General features: G+C 36.7%; 2 protein-coding genes across 4 annotated transcripts; both read left to right on the top strand.

The window, feature by feature from the left end:
• Positions 1-3,529: 3,529 nt before the first annotated feature.
• Positions 3,530-9,198, top strand: LOC113734542 (peptide chain release factor APG3, chloroplastic-like). Of its 2 annotated transcripts, none has more exons than XM_027261131.2 (15): positions 3,530-3,906; positions 4,209-4,265; positions 4,380-4,460; positions 4,579-4,636; positions 4,745-4,848; positions 4,940-4,991; positions 5,345-5,394; positions 6,007-6,072; positions 6,140-6,304; positions 7,000-7,072; positions 7,168-7,300; positions 7,764-7,821; positions 8,388-8,435; positions 8,728-8,811; positions 8,932-9,198. In XM_027261131.2, the coding sequence occupies exons 1-15, from the start codon at positions 3,736-3,738 to the stop codon at positions 9,001-9,003; spliced, it is 1,272 nt and encodes a 423-aa protein (XP_027116932.1). In that variant the 5' UTR covers positions 3,530-3,735; the 3' UTR covers positions 9,004-9,198. The 2 variants fall into 2 exon arrangements, with proteins under 2 accessions (XP_027116932.1, XP_027116939.1); XM_027261138.2 differs by having other exon boundaries at positions 3,539-3,906; positions 4,187-4,265.
• Positions 9,199-11,456: 2,258 nt separating this feature from the next.
• LOC113734558 (uncharacterized) lies at positions 11,457-17,998 on the top strand. Of its 2 annotated transcripts, none has more exons than XM_072067412.1 (15): positions 11,457-11,931; positions 12,170-12,242; positions 12,420-12,441; positions 12,532-12,610; positions 12,736-12,768; positions 13,286-13,446; positions 13,848-14,004; positions 14,437-14,677; positions 14,766-15,007; positions 15,318-15,581; positions 15,669-15,779; positions 16,655-16,879; positions 16,959-17,162; positions 17,302-17,478; positions 17,632-17,998. In XM_072067412.1, exons 1-15 carry the CDS (start codon positions 11,506-11,508, stop codon positions 17,815-17,817), a joined length of 2,601 nt encoding a protein of 866 aa, XP_071923513.1. In that variant the 5' UTR covers positions 11,457-11,505; the 3' UTR covers positions 17,818-17,998. The 2 variants fall into 2 exon arrangements, with proteins under 2 accessions (XP_071923513.1, XP_027116948.2); XM_027261147.2 differs by having other exon boundaries at positions 11,458-11,931; positions 13,298-13,446.
• Positions 17,999-19,204: the final 1,206 nt, after the last annotated feature.

Here is a 19,204-nt window from a genome sequence, read left to right as displayed (position 1 = left end):
AATATAAATATAAATTTTATATAATTTTAAACAAAAGTATAAAATTAAATATTTTATATTAATAAATAAGTAATTTAAAATATAAATTGAGATCAATTAAATTCAACAAACTTTTGAATCTCGTATATTAAGCTTAAATTTGACTTATCAAGTAACTGAAATTGTTCGAACTCGATTAACATGAGTTTAAACTCAAATTTTGACCAAATAAATTTGCAAGTCACGAACTACTCGATTAAATTCGACTTGTTTGCGTCCCTGCTTTTGTGAAGGAGTCTCTCATTTTTATTTTGTTTGGATTTTGAAACTTTTCTTTCTGTACGCATTTGTCATCTTTTTAACTTCTTCTTGTACCCCTAACCTGTAAAATTAACTACGGCTGAGATTATTTATATTTTACTCACATATAAAATTAATTAACAAGTTTTAAGGATTATTTGTGAATTAACAAGTTACACATCTTCCTATTTTTTTTAGGCGCCTTATGTTTAAAAATGAAATGACGTTAATGATTAGCCATAATTAAAAGTAATAATCAAATAGCTAAATACCATACCCCAAAAAAAAAATTACTATACGATGAGGGGTTTTCACCGAATATTCATTAATATATTTAAATTATATTCAACCTGTCACGTGACTATAAACGAATTGACGAGACAAACACTATTACAAAAAATTCTTTACAAGACATTTATCGGGGTGAATAAAAGATTTTCATCGAAATATTTCTAGAAATAATCATCGTACATTTAATTATTTGCATACACAAGCGTATGAGGTTTTTTTTTTCCCCCTTTTGAAGGAAACAAGTGTATGAGGTTAGACAGCTAAACGTTACAGTTGGGGTAAGAATCCTCAGATCAGGCCGCAGGAGCGTATGGGGCATCAGGACTGGGGTGTTGGGTCTCTCTCTCTCTCCCGTATAGTACTGCTGGAAAAGAGCAGGGAGGGCACTTTGAGTGTGCTTGGTTGTTTGGTTGCGTAACCCGCCAAAACGTGAAAATAGTTAGCATTGAATATAATATACGAAACCTCTTAAACGGTTTAAACTGCTGCTTTTTGACATTAATCGGTAACCGACATATCTCCTCCTTAATTTACTCGTTTACCCTTCTTTACCTAACTGGTCTAGGCTAAAGTTCTTGCGTTTAAATATTGTACTCGAAATCAGTCGATTAGATTGTAAAATTTAAGGTTGCGTTTGTATGAAACTGTCTATGTATATAACCGACACACACATCAAACTTGCTCGTTCTGTTCTCCAAAGACGACCATATGGTACGAAGGGTCCTAAATGACACGAATTGAGTCGATTTTTAATTTAATCAATTTCAAATTCAACGAGCTTTTAATATAAAATTTGAATTTGACTTCGAACTCGAATTTAAGCTTAAGTTTGAATTCAGGCTTACTTGAGTTTAAAAAATAAAAAATAATTATTTTATTTTTAAAAATAAATAAAATATTCATTTTTCTTAATAAAAATAGTAGAAATACATATATATATATATATATATATATATATATATATATATATAATAGTAAGCCAACTGACGAGCAAATGAATTGAGCTTTTCTATACTCAATTTAAGTTCGACAACTCGATTTAGTCGATTCGAAGTTTGAATCGATTTTAATGTTGATCGAACTTGAATCATGTTTTGATCGAACATGACAAGAAACTTGATTTATTTAAAACCCTGATTATATTCAATCTTTATGTCCTAACGCTTACTAAAACGTTGGGACATTGGACACATCCCAACGCTTTCCATTGTAGAGAAAACCTTGTGCCGACGGCATAGGGACGCATTGTAGGAAGAGTGGGAAATTTTGGAACACACTACTGTCCAGCAAAATTTTAAAATTTTAAGGAAGTTTATGAATTTATTCCCCGCTATAGACTATGAACTAAACGTGGTAACACAGTAACACTAGTTATCAATGTTTGGAACTGGAAGAACGATAGTGATAAAATAAAAAAAAAATCAAAAAGAGCAAAAAAAAGATAAAAATACCAAAGAAGTGAATAAACGAATGTTGAACATACATTAAGGTCCTATTTGCATTGCACCTTTTAGGAGTTGTTGGGAGATTTTGTGATGTACGCATGATACAAAATCGATTAAGAAACGTATATAAAGAATATTTGAATATTTTCATCCAAAAAACTCACAATCCATATTAGGAAATTTATCAATATTTTCCCTTTTTTACTTTCTCTTCCCTTTTTAAGGATCACGTGATATGGCTTCTGAGTCGATAATTGCGTTCGTAATTAAATTATCTAGATATTTAACAAAAAAAAAAAAGATGAATCGTATAAATCACTGGAGACTTTGAAGACACGGTATAAATTCAGACAATTGGATATGAGGAAGTATAATATTAAGAATAAGTTAGTACGTGCTATACAGAAATTCACAGTTTTAAGGATAGGTTAATCTTTTTTACACTTGAAATAAATCCTTCCCATGCTTACGATGTGAACAGGCCAGCGCAGGTTGATGATATAGTCTTGGTTTCTCGCTAATGGCGTCTAAACATTTTGTACCATTGCTTCCTTTTTTTTTTTTTTTTTTTGGACGCAGGGGATATCTGGGCCTTCAGCTCGACTAATCCTCATGCGACTTGAGAGGAGAGGGCCCATCCTTCGAAGACGTTAATCTTGGGGCTCAAATTCTGATAGGAGAGATGAACAACGCTTCTTGAGGAGGGTACATGACCAATCGAGCTACCCAGAAGGGGCTTGTACTATTGCTTCTCATCCCGTATTTTGTGTTTTTAATACGCTCATTTAAAGTAGGGTTTCAAACGAATCGAACCGCTCGCGAGCCGTTCGCGAGCGACTCGAGTCAAGTTCGAGCTCGAACTCGAGTTCAGAATATTAAGCTCGTAAGACTCGCGAGCTTGAGTATATATATATATATATATATATTTAAAAATTTTTATTTAATAATAAAATTACGTATATTATATATTTTTTTTATTTTTATTTTCATAGTAAAATTATGTATATATCATTAATATTTTATTATTTATTAAGAAAAAATTTTATTTTATTTATTTATTTTAAAATAAAAATAATTATTTTTTATTTTTTTCGAGCTCGAGCTTGGCTCGACTTGATTTGAGTCGAGCTCGAGCTTGAAAATTGCCGGCTCGTCAAGCTCGAGTTTGATAAAATTTAGTCTAGACTCGACTCGATTAGCTTAAAACTCGACTCGACTAGACTCGTTTGCAGCCCTAATCTAAAGACATAAAAATTGACCACAAAAAGCCAAAAAAGGGAAAAAAAAAAAAGAAAAGAACCCAAAGGCATAAAAAGCTAATGCGGAACATTGTAAATTTGTGGTGGGGTTAAAATGAAATGGACAGGACGGGAATATCAAAGCCTTCAGGCAAAGTTTGCCCAAACATTTGCAATTGTAACGTGGCAACCGCAAGGACACGAGCTTATGTGCATTATTTTTCTGAATTCTTTTGCGAGCCTTATTTATTGCTTTACTAACTTTTTTTATTTGAAAATCTAATTAGGGGAGAAAAAAAGGAAAAGAAAAAACAGAGTTCAGTTTTACAGTCCCAAATTCAATCCTGGTCCCTGGAGCTGGCATCGGTGGGCAATTTGTTTTAGCGTTATCTTTATCCGTTCTTTGCTCGCTCCATCGCTCGATTCCCACTCTTTTGCAACCTCCAGTTGGGGCTGGAGATTGGAGACTGGAAACTAGAGACATGAACATCTTGGCAACTGGCTTCACTGCCCGAATCTCCCCCACATGTTCGACGAAAGTCCCAGTACGACGCCTTTGCTTCGGCAGCGCGTCAACAACGAGGCCGGCTTTTCTCAAATTCTCACTAAACAACGGCAAAGCAACTCTTCCAAGAAGAATCGTATGCATGGCGGTTCGTTAGCACTTCATCTTATTTTCTTTGTTCTTAAAATTCAAAGCACGTGATTGCCCCAGAAAAGCAAAAAAAGATAGAAAGATAACGGTAATCAAAGCAAAGACATGGAGAAGAACCGAGATAGAAAGATTATAGTAATCAAAGTAAAGAAATGGAGAAGAACCCACGCCAGTTAATCTTCAAATGTCATATTTAAGGTTCTTGTTAATATTCCAGCAAATAGAACACGATTGGATAAGTTGAATATTGTTTTGATGCGTCCTCTTCGTTGTTGTAGCTTATGACGGGATAAAATGCAGGAACCTTATCTAATCACAAAACTGGAATCCGCTGAGAAGACATGGCAAGAATTGTCGGTATGCATTTCATTCATGCATAGTCACGGGGATTTTTTTCACCTCAATCCTTCATGATTCAGATTATAAATATCCTGTCAAGTGCCGAGGTTTCATTTGGAATCTAAACTGCAGGTTAGGCTGGCTGATCCAGATGTAGTCTCAAATCCAAGTGAATATCAAAAGCTGGCACAATCTGTTGCAGAGCTTGATGAGGTGCTGCATGTCCTCTGTTTATTAATTAGCTCATTTTATCTTGATGACTTTTTTATGTGGTGTAAATTGCCATGGTTTTGCTTCATTAATGATGCTTTCTGCACTAATGAACTAGTAGGTTGTGCTCACCTACAGAAGATTTAAGACTTGCGAGAAGCAGTTAGAAGAAACAAAAGGTTTTCTTTAACTTGCTCAATCTTCGCATACAATTCCTAAAGTTTGTAACTGTTTTTGTATGTGTTATCCCTTAACCAAAATTTATTTCCTTTGCTCCTCAATGTCAGCTTTGGCAAAAGAAGAAGGTGCTGACGAAGACATGGCAGAGATGATATCTTCTGAAATCGCAACTTTAACCGCTCAAATCAAAGATCTTGAGGAGAGGCTTAAGGTCATATGAGATATCAATTTTTAACTTTTTGGACCTTGTTTTGTCACTAGATTGGTTTGTAAAGACTGTATATCTTGCCATGCCATGATAGGTACTACTGCTTCCTACTGACCCTCTTGATTCAAGAAATATAATGCTTGAAGGTAATATATTCACACCTTTTATTCTGTGCTATGTAGTGTTTGGATTAATTAACGGTGGTCATTCACATAGCTGCATTGTGGTTCAAGATTCATGCACATTTGTTGGAGCTGCATCATTTTCAGTTAGCCTAAATTGAGACTATGAATTGATAGGAAGTGAAACTAATTATTCGATAAATAAAAGTTTAAGAGGAGGGTATGGTCGGTTTCTTTTTGGTCTGCATTGAATGAAACAAAAATGTTCTGTGCTCCATGTGGTGTTTTCCTTAGCAATTATTTAGTTTTAGACAATTCTTCAAAATTTTTAGTTTTTAATCACAAGCACTTCTTTAGATTGATTTCATTATTTGCAGTGAGGGCTGGTACTGGTGGCGATGAAGCTGGAATTTGGGCTGGTGATCTTGTAGGTACATGCTTCTCTGTCCTTTGAGTACTTGTCAGCCTGTAGGATGACATGAACATTATTTTGCATATGTTGGTTATGCAATTTTTTCACCTACATTTCAAGTCAAACTCGGTATGCACAGCTATCAGGATTTAGTTCCTCATAATGGAGAAACTCTTTTTTGTTGGCACGCACTTGAGTGAACTTATATTCAGAATAAGCTCATTCTTTGAACCCTAGTTTTCTTTCATCCTTTTTGTGTATTTAAATCTTTTCTGTGTAGCTACCTTTTGGCTCTTGGTCTTTCATCATTGGAAACACAATGAAATAGATAATATTTGTTATGATGGGATGCTATCCTTCACTTTGTCATGCTTTTTGAGTGTTGGTTGTTATTCGCTTCTTGTGGGCAATGCTACAAAGAGAAGAAGTAAGTTAGTGAACTTGCCTGAGATCTGCTTATACTTCCGTTTTCTTGGATTTCCCTATTGGAAGGCTCGAAAAAATAATAATTATCAAGACAGTTTCCTCAATGCTGATTCCAGTTACAGCTAAGCTGCTGATTACTGGTTACATCTACTTGCTGTTTTTGTTCTTTGTTGTTAGCGGTAACTATTAGACACCTTGTAGGTACGCATGTATCAGAAGTACAGTGAAAGGAATTCATGGAAAGTCTCACCAGTTTCAAGCTCTGAGGTAAATAACTACTTAATTATATGAATAGTCTTTCTATTCTGGTTGGACTAATGGAATTAATTTCCAGGCTGAAAAAGGTGGATTTAAGACATATGTTATGGAAATCAAAGGAAATCGTGTATATAGCAAATTGAAATATGAGTCTGGTGTCCATCGAGTACAACGTGTTCCTCAAACAGAAGCACAAGGCCGTGTTCACACGTCCACTGCAACTGTTGCTATCATGCCAGAGGTAAGTCTATTCTGTGTCTGGGATACATCTTTATCTTCTATTCAGCTCAATTATTTGGGTATCAATTTTTTTTCTTTTATGAATAAATAAGTTACTTGAGATTAATTAAGACGTATATGAGATTCTTCTGTGTCAGAGAAATCAGTGGGAACTTCAAAGAATCACATGGTGCTGTCCTTGACTAAAATTTAAAATACTGGATTATTCTCAAATGGCATTGACCTCATCAGGCTGCTCTTTTGTGTTGAAGTTAATTGTGTGCTTAGGATGTCATTGTTCTTGTGTAACATTAATTGATGACTTTATATCGATACAAAGAATGCATTAGTCAGTGGTTGTTGTTCATTTCTCAAGGATGATAACTGGTACAACAATAAGCTTAGACGTTTTCACGTGGGAGGTCACATGATTGGTACACAAAACAAGCTCTCTACTTGTGCAAATACTGTCGGGAGTCTCTTACACTAGTTTAACCTGAGCATTCATCTGTAAGTTACTCTGAGTAGCAGTGTAATTTCTGGGACTAGGTTGCCATTTTCCTATAAGATTTCTCTATATCATAGAATGACGTCACATGGTAGGTTGGGTAGATATTTATGTTTCCTACTTAAATGCAGCTGTGGTTTTCTTACTAAGTTCTGCTGTCGTGCTGTTTCTTCTATGACATCTCTGTTTCCTTGGCATCCTGGTTCTAGGCTGATGAAGTTGAGGTGGAGATTGATCCAAAGGATATTGAGCTCACAACTGCACGTTCTGGTGGTGCTGGAGGTACAGATGAGTGAAATATCTTGTCTTTAGATTTTTAAGATTCTTGGGTTTTCTTAAGGACTGAACCAATTCTTGATGATTTCTCATGCATACAGGGCAGAATGTCAACAAGGTAGAGACAGCAATTGATCTTTTCCATAAGCCTACAGGAATAAGGATTTTTTGCACAGAGGAGAGAACTCAGCTTCAGAACAAGAGTCGTGCTCTTCAATTGTTGCGAGCAAAATTGTAAGGGAAATTGCAATTTTTTTTTAACCTGGATCTAACGTAACCTTTGCTGATATCACTCTAAGCACAATTATAGTTATCTGAATTTGACTTGAAAAAATTTGATTGTTTTATGATATGAACTATGCTAGGTGAGTGTTAAGTTTATGAAAAGCATTTAAATTTCTTAATATGCAGCTGGAATATAAGCTACAATGGAAATTGACATATATCAACTTTTGATAAATGGTTGCACATGCCAACATTTGTAGTTTTGAATCTCAAGCATTAGCTCTTGTTTGGTACCTAGTCTTCAACGTTGATGTTTAGTGGTTTGTTCATTATGACTCAACTAAAATTCCATTTCCCCTGGTCTTTGACAATATCACCCTGTAGAATTTAGATTCGCAATCTTAGTAATTAAAACTAGTGTCTTAAAAGTTAGGCTTTTTGTGATGGATTCCAATCTACTGTATTCTTTCAGGTATGAAATAAAAGTGAGAGAGCAGCAAGAGTCTATAAGGAATCAGAGGAAGTCACAGGTCTGACATTTTGCTTGGGAATTTTGTTGCATCGTCATAGGTTATTGAAGTTAAAGTGATAGCATGAATATGCTGCTCTTAATAAATGTTTACTTCTTCCTCGCATTCTCCAATCTTATTTATATATTATTTACAGTTTCATCCATGTTTCTGATGCAATAGTTCAGTTCTTTTTATGCTTGTATCTTAACCTCTACTAGTCATTAGGATTTTGTTATTTTTTGCAAGTAAATAGATGTGATTGCTCATCTTCTTGGAAGTAACCATGATGATAGCTCTAATAATTGCGGGAATATAAGTAAATTTAGTTTTTGGTGACATCTCTTGCGGATCTAATCCTTCTTAGAAAGGGCTAGAGGTTACACCCCGTCATTCTATGTTTATACATGGAAGGTGTTGATTTGCTATTTTAGACGGAGAGGTGTGAATTTAACCCCTCCCAATATTCTTAATCCCCAAGTTGAAACTTGCAGTTAGTTTGTTCTTCACTTAAAAGAAAAAGTAACAATAAATCGTCCTTCCGTTGATCTACTTCTTATGGGATTTGTGATGCGTACAAAATGCAGGTTGGAACCGGTGCACGTGCTGAGAAGATCCGAACATACAACTATAAGGTAGCTGTCTGACTTTTCTGCAGTATTATTCAGAGTACCTAGATTGTAAATGGAGAGTTAGCAAGAATGCAACTTTTGACTCTAAAAGTCAACATTGTTGCTCAATACAAAAAGGCGACTTGCGAGAATCATGGAATCTCCACATTCTCTTCGTCTTTCAAAGATAGTGAGATGCATCTAATTTATTACCTTTTAACCATTGTTGTTTACTGAGGAGCTTGTTAATTGGTTCTCCATCAAATTAAACAATTACGACAGTCTACTGATGATTGATAGATACTTCTGCATTTAGGACAATAGGGTTACTGATCATCGGTTGAAAATGAACTTTGAGCTCACATCGTTTCTCAGCGGTGACGTCGAAGCTGCTGTTCAGGTAAACTCTTAACTCCGAGAAAATAGATTGATGGGAAAATTAAAGTTTCTGCTGGCACACTTGGTTTATGATCTTTTCGGTGCATGTTGAACTAATTTTCCTTCTTGATGCTCTCTTCAGTCGTGTGCTGCCATGGAACAGAAGGAGTTACTGCAAGAACTAGCCTTGTCTGTTGGGGCACTAGCTAGTTAAATCGTTCTTTCAACTCATGTAAAAAGTAGAATGCTACTGGATACGGCAGTGACACCCAGACGATACGCAAGAGGTGCCCTCAAATTGCCATTAAAGTTTAAAATTAGTTTGTTAGATTCATACGAAACTTTAACGAGTTGCTTTGTAATCAGTTCTATTCTGTTATTACGTGTATGGACAGGTCCTCTTTTTTTCCTTTTTTTTTTTTTTTTTTTTTAATAGACAGAGTCTCGTCTGAGTTTGCGCGTTTCTGGGAATTCGGTAATTTCGACGCTGCATTGATGATGATGAATGAATTAAGTTCTGGCTAAGACGGGAAAGGTACTATTCTGCGTGCACCTCCACCGCGGAGGGTTGATAGTTCAGGGTTGAGGAAAAGAGATTTACGGGTTATTACACAGAGTATTGCTATTTTTTTTTTCAAAATTAAGAAAACCGAAAAAAGGATAAATTGAGTGGCACGGGGGAGGAGAGAATATTATTCATAGGTCTTGAGCTTACACTTATAAATAAAATAACTCCTGGTTTCACATTAAAAGAAGAAGCACCCCCGATTATTGAAGTGCTCTATGGGGATTTTGTTTATTGTATTGGATTAATGTGTAATTTAAAATATATTTTTTATTCCTTTTTTGAGTTATAATATGGGATAAAATAATTAAATTTTATTTTTTATTTTTTAAAATACAAAAGTTTCATCAAATTTGAATTTTTACTAAAAATGTTGCTCTAGTATTGTTCACCAAACATTACCACATTTCAAAAGTGCAAAGCCGAACATCTTGAAAGTAAAAGTATTTCGTTTCCAAACATCTTAAAAGTACGGGTGTTGCGCTTCCAAACGTGCATTCTGAATTCCGTTCCTGGATGACTTCATCTCTTCTCTCGACTCATGCTCCCTCCTTCCTTTTCTTATTTTTCTCCACCTCCTTTAACAATTAACACCAATGAAAGTATTGGTAATGTTATCTTGATTCTGAATTTAAGACGGCAAAATATTAGGTGAAATAAACCAGGGATTAACCGTCGGTGTGACAAGTAGGGAGTAGTAGTATTTACTATTTATATAATAGTGAAGTCAAAAACTCTGTAAGGGTGGCTCCAACGGCATTAAATGGAGCGTGTAATACGCTGAGTTCCATTATATGCATCATAAATGTGATGCGTGTAATACTCTGTTGATGGGGCTAACTATGGGTCTTTTTTTTTTTTTTTATATATATATCAAACCAATTGGACCATTGTTTGATGATCGTTGCTCATTTTTGTTTCTTTTCATTAAAATAAAATTGTATCGTTACATGAAATCCTAAATTTTTTCTATAAATAAGGGAATTTTTTTTTTCATTTCTCACCCTCATATTTTTTCATTTTACATACTCTATTACTCATTTCCTTCAACCACTTATACAATTCCTCAAAGTGCTCTTATTTTCTAATTATGCATGAGAAATTTAATAATTTTAGGAATATGTTTAATGCTCCAAGAGATCCAAAGATGATCAAGTTTAAGCAAATGCAAGAAGCTGCAAGAAAAGACATCGAGCGAGCATTTGGAGTGCTTCAATCTCGTTGGGCTATTGTATGTGGGCCAACTCGGTTATGGCATAGAGCGAAACTAAGAGATATAATATATATGAATGCATCATATTACAAAATATGGTTGTTGAGGATAAAGGAGATGTAATAAGAAATTGGGATGATGATGATGAAGATCCAACAATCCATATGACTCCAAGTTCTGTCGAAAATTTTCAATATTACCTTCAAAGAAACGCGGAACCATGGGATCATAAAGTGCATCATTAGTTTTGATCGGACTTGATCGAGCATATTTGGAAACGATTTAGAGGCATTAACAATGAAAATTAGTGTTCATTATGTTATTATTTGCAGTTTATTGATTTAATTATGTAATAGTATGTCACAGAGTTAAATTAATTCGATAGAGTATTATTAATTAAGTATGAATTATTATGATGTCTTCACATTTAAGGTGTCACGTATTTGTTTAATAAATACATTCCAATATTAATATTTTTTAGGGATAGAAAAATAATTATTATTGAAAATCACAAATTAATAATATTAGTTTTTAGAAAATAAAATTTTGAAGGGTAAAAAATTTAATGAAAGTTAATAATTTATTTTTCAAAAAAATGCGATTATTTTAAAAAGTTAATCTTATTTATTTATAAGAGATTAGAGATGTGAATTATAAAAATAATGTTTGATTTGATTATATGGTCATATTATTACACTGTCTTGAGTATAATTTATTATGAGTAAAAGTATAATAAAAATAAAAATAGTAAAATACTGACGTGTTATGGATAGTATAGTACGGAAAGCCACCGTGCCACGTGCCAACTCATTGCTTCATCCCAACATCATTACCAAACTCTCTCACTTGTCAGCGTGCTGATCATCCTGGCTTACGAGCCCTCCGCATGAAAGGTATCTTTTCTTCGATGGTAGGACTATCTATACATATGTATACATATGGCAACTTCTCATCCTTTCCAAGCTTCTCTGTGTCCAACGCTCCGGACTCGTATGAATACTAGAATCATCATCGCCATCAGCACCCCGTTTTCTATCACCGCTTCCATTTCCAATTTTATGCTCAAAAAGCAGCTTTCCTCCTCTGCTTCCCATTTTCTCTCCCACAACACTCGTTCTAGTAGTTCTATCAAATCAGCCAAACTACTCTCCCACACATATAGGACCCTTAATCCCAAATTTTCTTCCCCTTCTCGGCCTTTACCAATCCCATCTCATCGTCGTCGCTTACACTCTTTCAGAATTTTGGCTATGGCAGAGCAGTCCTCCCAGACAACGTCGACGTCGCAGCAGCAATCCCACAGACACACCAATCGTCTTGCTGCTGAACACAGCCCTTACCTTCTTCAACACGCCCATAACCCGGTATTCCTGTCAATCACTGACTACATATTTTGCCCTTTTATCATGTTCTCTAAATTAACTTTTACCTAATTTAGCTCATTTTTCTCCTTTATGGTACGGGTTTTAAAAACTTGTAAGTAATACTTCTTTTCCAACTTCTGGGCTCTTCTGAGGGGGGGGGGGGGGGGGGGGGGAAAGAAAAAGAAAATGGGGTTTAATTATATGTTATTATTTCTTACTCTAATTACTATATATGAAGGTTGATTGGTATCCATGGGGTGAAGAGGCATTTGCTGAAGCTCGAAAGAGGGACGTGCCCATCTTCTTATCAAGTTATTTCCATTTTCTTTGCACTTCTCCCCACACCCACCCCCTGCCCCCCAAAAAAAAAAAATCCTTTTTCTCTCCAAAATTCGTGCTGTTTTTACCTTGAGCGCCCGAATAATGATCATTGCATTTTATTTCTGGTGTTTTCTCGTGGACTATTGGGGTTGCTTTTATGCTTGAAGTCGGGTACAGCACTTGCCACTGGTAAGCCTGTTGGGTGGAACCCTGCAAGTCTTGGACTTCCTTTATTACTCATGGATGGGTAAGATTTGATGACGAATTTTGATTGACTAGGTGTCATGTGATGGAGGTTGAATCCTTTGAGGACGAGGGGGTTGCAGAACTGCTGAATGATTGGTTTGTCAGTATAAAGGTAAGAATGTAATTTTAGTTACTCGTGCCTGTATCAGTGAGGAATATATTTATTTGTAACACCATATCTGTAAGCCTTCCATATCTCCACTGCAGCTTAAAACATGATGATTACTTTTTTGGCAGGTTGATCGAGAAGAGCGTCCAGATGTTGACAAGGTAAGAATTGCATGAGAATGACACGATATTGTTGTTTCAATTTATTTTGGGTATGACTTTAGTTAGTCTGGTTGGACTATCCTATTCATCACGGTCCTATTTGCCAGTGGTTATCTAATGATTTTGGATAACGTCAGAGTATGTTCAGGGAAAGGTTGTGGATAAGCTGTCACTTTAACCTCGCAGGGAAGAAGCTAACAGCTCAAACACTACCTAAAATGATGAGCTAATTGTGGTACAAATATATTTTTCTTCGATGGATTGGTCATATTCACTTCAAGAAACTGAATCAGATGATTTATCATTTCATTTTGCAGCTGCAATTTGCAAAATCGTACTTGTCCTTAATTTTGACTTATAGCATGCAAAATCTCTTTTCTCTGGGGAAATCTTAGCTTGAGTTTTACTGATTTCTTATTTGAGGGCCTTAATCCTGGCCGAAAATACTCTGCTTTCTCTCCCCTTTACTTGCTTCTCTGTTGATGGTGATTCCTTTTTAGATAGTAAGAACATGCAGTTGTGTTTTCAGGTATACATGACATACATCCAGGCTTTACACGGGGGTGGTGGTTGGCCGCTGTCTGTCTTTCTTTCTCCTGATCTGAAGCCTTTGATGGGTGGGACTTACTTCCCTCCTGAAGATAAATATGGAAGACCAGGATTCAAAACCATACTAAGGTGAGAACAGTACCAGAGGATAATTCTGGTGTCTCAATTAATTTTAGTTTGGTATTTGCAGAGGGATTAAGCACCCAGATCTCTACTCCCCCGCTAAAAAACTTTGCTTTCAGAATGCCTTGACCACCATAGGTAAATCAAACACAGCTCAGTGGTCAAACATTGTTATCTGTCTTTGTCTCTCCTTGTAGAATCAGGGTATCATTCTCTTCCCACTTCCCCCAAATCCTTCTCCCATGGGCCCACCGCTTCTGGGGAAATAAGAAACAATATTAGTTTTGGTTCTGATTTATGTACGTTAGGTTGAATGGGGTGTTGAGGAATGTCTGGTAAAAGGTGTAGTAAGATAAAACAAAGTTGCTTAACCTTGTATTTCTGTTACTCGATCATAATTGTTTCAGAAAGGTTAAAGAAGCTTGGGACAAGAAAAAGGACATGCTTGTCAGCAGTGGAGCATTTGCAATGGAACAACTTGCTGAAGCATTGACAGCCACTGCAGGGTCGAATAAACTACCAGATGGGCTTCCTCAGACGGCATTGAACCTATGTGCTGAACAGGTACTTTTTGGAGCGGAGAAATTGCTTGTATTGTGCATTGTATTAATGGGTTCATGTGCGGCTCATTGGTTCAGATTTTTACACAATGAAAAGTTAGGGCGGCATTTCTTCTCAGATTTAAGATCGAAGTTACCCCTTATGATATTCGAACTGTCTATATGGGTAATTACAAGGGTATATCACAGCATTGGTATACATTTTTTTGTTAAATACCTTGGACTTCTTGAGAAAAATTTTGTACTGGATTCATCGATTTCTCACTTCACTTAGTTGCAGTGTAATCATGTTATGTGGAACATTTGTGTCAGACTTTTTGTACTCCACATTTTCTTTGGTGTCCTCATGCTTAGCTCCCTGAAGCCTGTATGTTCTGTTGATGATGAACATCATCAGGTTTATGTTGCTAATTCTCCTTTTCTTAATGTTCAACAGTTAGCTGAGAGTTACGATTCAAAGTATGGAGGTTTTGGTTCTGCTCCAAAATTTCCCAGGCCTGTTGAGATTCAATTAATGCTTTATTACTCAAAAAAGTTGATGGAGTCTCAAAAACCAAATGAAGCAAAGAAAGCTCTAGAAATGTCAGTCTTCACTTTGCAGTGCATGGCAAAGGGAGGCATCCATGACCATAATGGAGGAGGTTTTCATAGATACAGTGTGGATGAATGTTGGCATGGTTAGTCCCACCTCCTCGGTTATACATGTTGATCTTGAGCATTAGAAAATGGACCAAGTTTTGTTGATATGTTATTTCCTCCATGCAGTTCCACATTTTGAGAAAATGTTGTATGACCAAGGGCAGCTTGCCAATGCTTTCCTGAATGTCTTTTCCATTACAAAAGATATGTTCTATTCAAGAGTTTGCCGAGATATCCTTGATTACTTGAGGAGAGAGATGACTGGTCCTAATGGTGAGATCTTTTCAGCAGAGGATGCAGACAGTGCAGAATTCGAGGGTGCTTCAAGGAAAAAGGAGGGTGCTTTCTACATCTGGACCAGTGAAGAGGTATATAATTCTTATGTATGCATCAATTATTTGAGGAAAACTTGTTTCACCATATAACAATGTCAGTGATGTGCTACTTAAGTTTAACTTTGTCCTGCAGATCTAACTAGTTTTATCTGGGAAGTTATTGCCAACGGATGTTAGAATTTTTCTTCATATATTTCACCCTGAGTATGTAAAAGGGTCTTGTTAGTATATGAATGTTTCTCCTTTCTTCTTTTGACAAGATGTAAGCAGGCCATGCTTTTGTAGTTTTCACAATCCAGCTCCTAGTCCAATATCCTTGCTAACTTCCTTTCTTCCTTAAAAGGTTGACAAAGTAGTGGGTGAGCACGCAACTGTTTTCAAGGATAATTACTACATAAAACCTTCAGGCAATTGTGACTTGTCAAGGATGAGTGATCCTCACAATGAATTTAATGGTAAAAATGTGTTAATAGAGAGAAACAGTACATCTGCCATGGCCTCAAAGTATGGTATGCCTGTGGAGAAGTACCTTGATATACTAGGTACTTGTCGTCAGAAGCTCTTTGATGTGCGATCAAAACGCCCTCGGCCACATCTGGATGATAAGGTATTATCAACTGTTTTGCGAGGTGTCTCAAGTCCTTGAATTTTGTTCTTTATCCATGAAGGATGGTTGCCTCTGAAATTTTTATAGGTAATTGTTTCATGGAATGGGCTTGCAATTTCATCTTTTGCCCGAGCATCCAAAATTCTGAAGTGCGAGTCTCAAGGAGGGAGGTTTCACTTTCCTGTTGTGGGAACCGATGTAAGAATTTTCACATATCATATTTGAACCATTAACGAAGTTATAACATCTTAAGATAATTAGCGAACTAGTAAATAAAAATGCTTAATCTCGTTAATCTTGGGTTTGATCTTTTTGGCTTCGCTTTGGTGGAGTTCGATAATCTTTGTTGTCGGCTGACATTTGTATCCTGTGTATTGCCTTTTTTAATTTTTTGTCTCCCATCTTCCTTGTCGTTTCAACCTTGTGCAATTTGGTTTTAGAATGGCAGTTTCTGCAATTTGATGCTGGAAAATGTTTTGCTAGATGATGAGTTGCTATATATGGTTAAGTTTTAAGATATTAGGCTAAATTAACTCAGCTAGCTTTTTTGTAATGCACTTTTATTTTCCTGAGTAACAAGATGGATAAGTAAAACAATGGTACTCTGTTGTCATAGGGAAGGTAAAGATACAATATGTTAAATGATTTCTTATAGCATTTTTTCCCTCTTCTCGTAGGCTTGCTAACATGGTGCTTTCTTTTTTGTTTTGTTTTTTTTTTTTGGGGAGGGGGGGAGTGTGTGTTTGAGTGAGGGGGTGTGATTTTAAGTAGCTTTTTGTAGGTAGACTCATTTTATGGGAAAGAATAGCAGTAGCATGACAGATGCTTGTGAGTCTCAAACTAACAGACGCTGTTCTTCTGATTTTTTCATATTTCCAAATAAGCACCTAAATTAACTTAAGCGACAATAGGATTTAAGCGATAGAAATAAACTAAAAGAGGGCTACCTTCATGGCCCACCCTGCTGATTTTAGGGATTCCATGTTCGTATTTATCATTTAGGAAATTTTAAATTGCTTTTTGAAGGTAGACTCTTATTTAAGTGCATCTTTCGTCTTTTTTGTTTCATGAAGCCTAAAGAATACATCGAAGTTGCAGAAAAGGCAGCATCTTTCATTAGGAAACATCTTTATGACCCGCACAAGCGAAGGCTGCAGCATAGCTTCAGGAATGGTCCAGCTAAAGCCCCTGGGTTTTTAGATGATTATGCCTTTCTCATATCAGGCTTGTTGGATCTTTATGAATTTGGAGGCTCAATCTTTTGGCTGGTCTGGGCAATGGAACTTCAAGATACCCAGGTATTAAATAGACTGCTTGTGTCTTTTCTACTTTTCAGTGATGGCTGTTATTCAACTCCATGTTTTTAACAACTTCTAGGATGAGGTTTTTCTTGATAAAGATGTTGGAGGTTATTTCAACACTCCAGGGGAAGATCCTTCAATTCTTTTGCGGGTTAAAGAAGATCATGATGGGGCGGAACCTTCAGGGAATTCTGTTTCAGCAATTAATCTCATAAGATTGGCTTCCATAGTTTCTGGGAGTAGGTCTGACAACTACAGGCGAAATGCCGAACGGCTTCTGGTTTGTATTTGCTCCCTTGAAACTGTTTAGATTACTTTCATTGTTCAAGTGCTTTGTAGATGACTGGCTTCATTCATATGTTCCTCTCGTTCACCCATTATGTGTGTGTTTATGGGGACAAATGTATGTGCCGGTACAGGCGGTCTTTGAGAAGAGACTGAAAGATGCAGCGGTTGCTGTGCCTCTACTGTGCTGTGCAGCAGATATGGTCTCTGTTCCTTCCAGGAAGCAAGTTGTAGTGGTTGCAAACAAGGCTTCTGGAGAGTTTGATAGCATGTTGGCTGCTGCTCATGCTTCATATAGTCCCAATGAAACAGTAAGTAATTTCTAAATTGACAAGCGGAGATAATTGCTGAAACTTGATGTTTGTAAAAGTTGGGAGTGAATTTGTAATCCCCAGTTTGCTCCTCTTTCATTTGTGTTTTTCTTCCCTTCGTAAATATAATCTCCCCCGTTCCAATTGCAACAGGTAATTCACATAGACCCAACCGATGAAGAAGAGATTGGATTTTGGGAGGATACCAATTCGAATATTGCTCTGATGGCTAAAAACAATTTCTCTTCCGACAAGGTTGTTGCTCTCGTATGCCAGAACTTCACATGCAGTCCTCCAGTTAGCGACCCCAAATCTCTCGAGTCTCTGCTCTCGCAGTAGTCCTGTCCTTTATGTAAAGAATGGTAGTAGGATATTAGCTGGAAAATACTTGGGTTTTGTCTGAGATTTTTGGTTATTCTCACTCACTCTAGAACCACTGAGTTCTTGTTTTGTATCTTTTACCCTGTTTTGAGTATTTGTATCAAGTTGGTATATGCAATTTATTAGTGTCTTTCATGTGCGGAGCATTGACTACATCCCTCTTGACGTCTCAAAATTTCTGGTAGATTGGGTTAGATCGCTCTGTTGGGGGCATGGTTCAAAGTTAAAGTCAAGGTTAAGGTTAAGGTCGCTGATCGAGAAGTTCGGTTGTTCATGTCCTGGCCTTTGGAGGGCTTGACCGAGAAAGCTGTGCATTCTTGCCATCTTGTGAAGTTCTACCGTGCGCTGCTCTGATTCCTGGCATTTTATCCGATCCTCGGAGGTGATTATTATGGCTTCAAATCTTGGTTGATTGTCACCTTTTCTTCACTATTATCAGATTCCTTTTTGGACGATCATGGCGGCATTCCTACTCTGTTTGGGACAACAGCGACAGGTTTAATTCCGTTCTTGCACCTTAGCGTATCATATGCTTCCCATATAGCATAGCACTTCTTCGACCAATTGATTGGCTCATGAGAGGATTCCTCATGGTCATGGCTAGTAGCTGTTACTCGAGAGTCGAGTCTTCCATTAGCGGCAGCCGTTGTAAGTTGTAAGTTGCAACTTCCCCGGGATATTTTTATCGTGCAGCCGTTTGTGAATTCTAGATGCAATGAATAGTTTATTTGTGCGTGCGTGGTTGAATTCTGGGCCCAAGTTTTCCTATTCTTTGTGACGTGTCTTGCACTGTTTGAACATTCTGGAGTCTGGGCGCAACAATTAGTTTAGTGGAATTCTGGGCCCAAGCTTAGGTTGTAGACGAGGATTAATTTGCTCCCGCAAATAATAGCCCATTCCCAAAATAAAGCCCAGATGATAAGCATCAATTCTTTTTTTTTTTTTATTTTATTTTATCGATACGATAGAATTCCTATAACCTAAGCTAGCCTATTCTGAGGGAGAGGGGGAGGGGATTCGATGTGAGTAGAAACTCCATCGAAACTAGTCAATGAAGACCATCACATATTGTTCGAACCCTTGACCTCCCACGCTACCAAACTTACACTACCAAACTTCCCAGGGGGACTTTGGTCCAGTGGCTGATAGGCATCAATTCTAAGGCCGCGTCATTAGCTAGGCATTGGACGGTAAGTTAACTGTGCGTATGAGGTAAAATAAATAAATTATATATATATATATATATACACGACTTAAGGGATTAAAGGAAAAACAAAAAAAAAAAGAAAATTCAATCAATTCTGAGCAGGTATATACATTGGACAGTGAGTTTTGAGTGTGGTTG

The sequence above is a fragment of the Coffea arabica genome, chromosome 1e (assembly GCF_036785885.1).
Source record: "Coffea arabica cultivar ET-39 chromosome 1e, Coffea Arabica ET-39 HiFi, whole genome shotgun sequence".
In the NCBI taxonomy this organism is placed as follows: Eukaryota; Viridiplantae; Streptophyta; class Magnoliopsida; order Gentianales; family Rubiaceae; genus Coffea; species Coffea arabica.
This window is presented reverse-complemented; position numbering and strand designations above follow the sequence as displayed.

Excerpts from the sequence above, each read along its gene's own strand:
- LOC113734542 (XM_027261131.2), top strand. The coding sequence starts at position 3,736 with ATGAACATCTTGGCAACTGGCTTCACTGCCCGAATCTCCCCCACATGT. Across the intron at positions 6,305-6,999 it reads CTGTTGCTATCATGCCAGAG|GCTGATGAAGTTGAGGTGGA; the intron begins GTAAGTCTATTC and ends TCCTGGTTCTAG. Across the intron at positions 7,073-7,167 it reads ACGTTCTGGTGGTGCTGGAG|GGCAGAATGTCAACAAGGTA; the intron begins GTACAGATGAGT and ends TCATGCATACAG.
- LOC113734558 (XM_072067412.1), top strand. The coding sequence starts at position 11,506 with ATGGCAACTTCTCATCCTTTCCAAGCTTCTCTGTGTCCAACGCTCCGG. Across the intron at positions 12,769-13,285 it reads AGCGTCCAGATGTTGACAAG|TTGTGTTTTCAGGTATACAT; the intron begins GTAAGAATTGCA and ends AAGAACATGCAG. Across the intron at positions 13,447-13,847 it reads GGATTCAAAACCATACTAAG|AAAGGTTAAAGAAGCTTGGG; the intron begins GTGAGAACAGTA and ends TAATTGTTTCAG.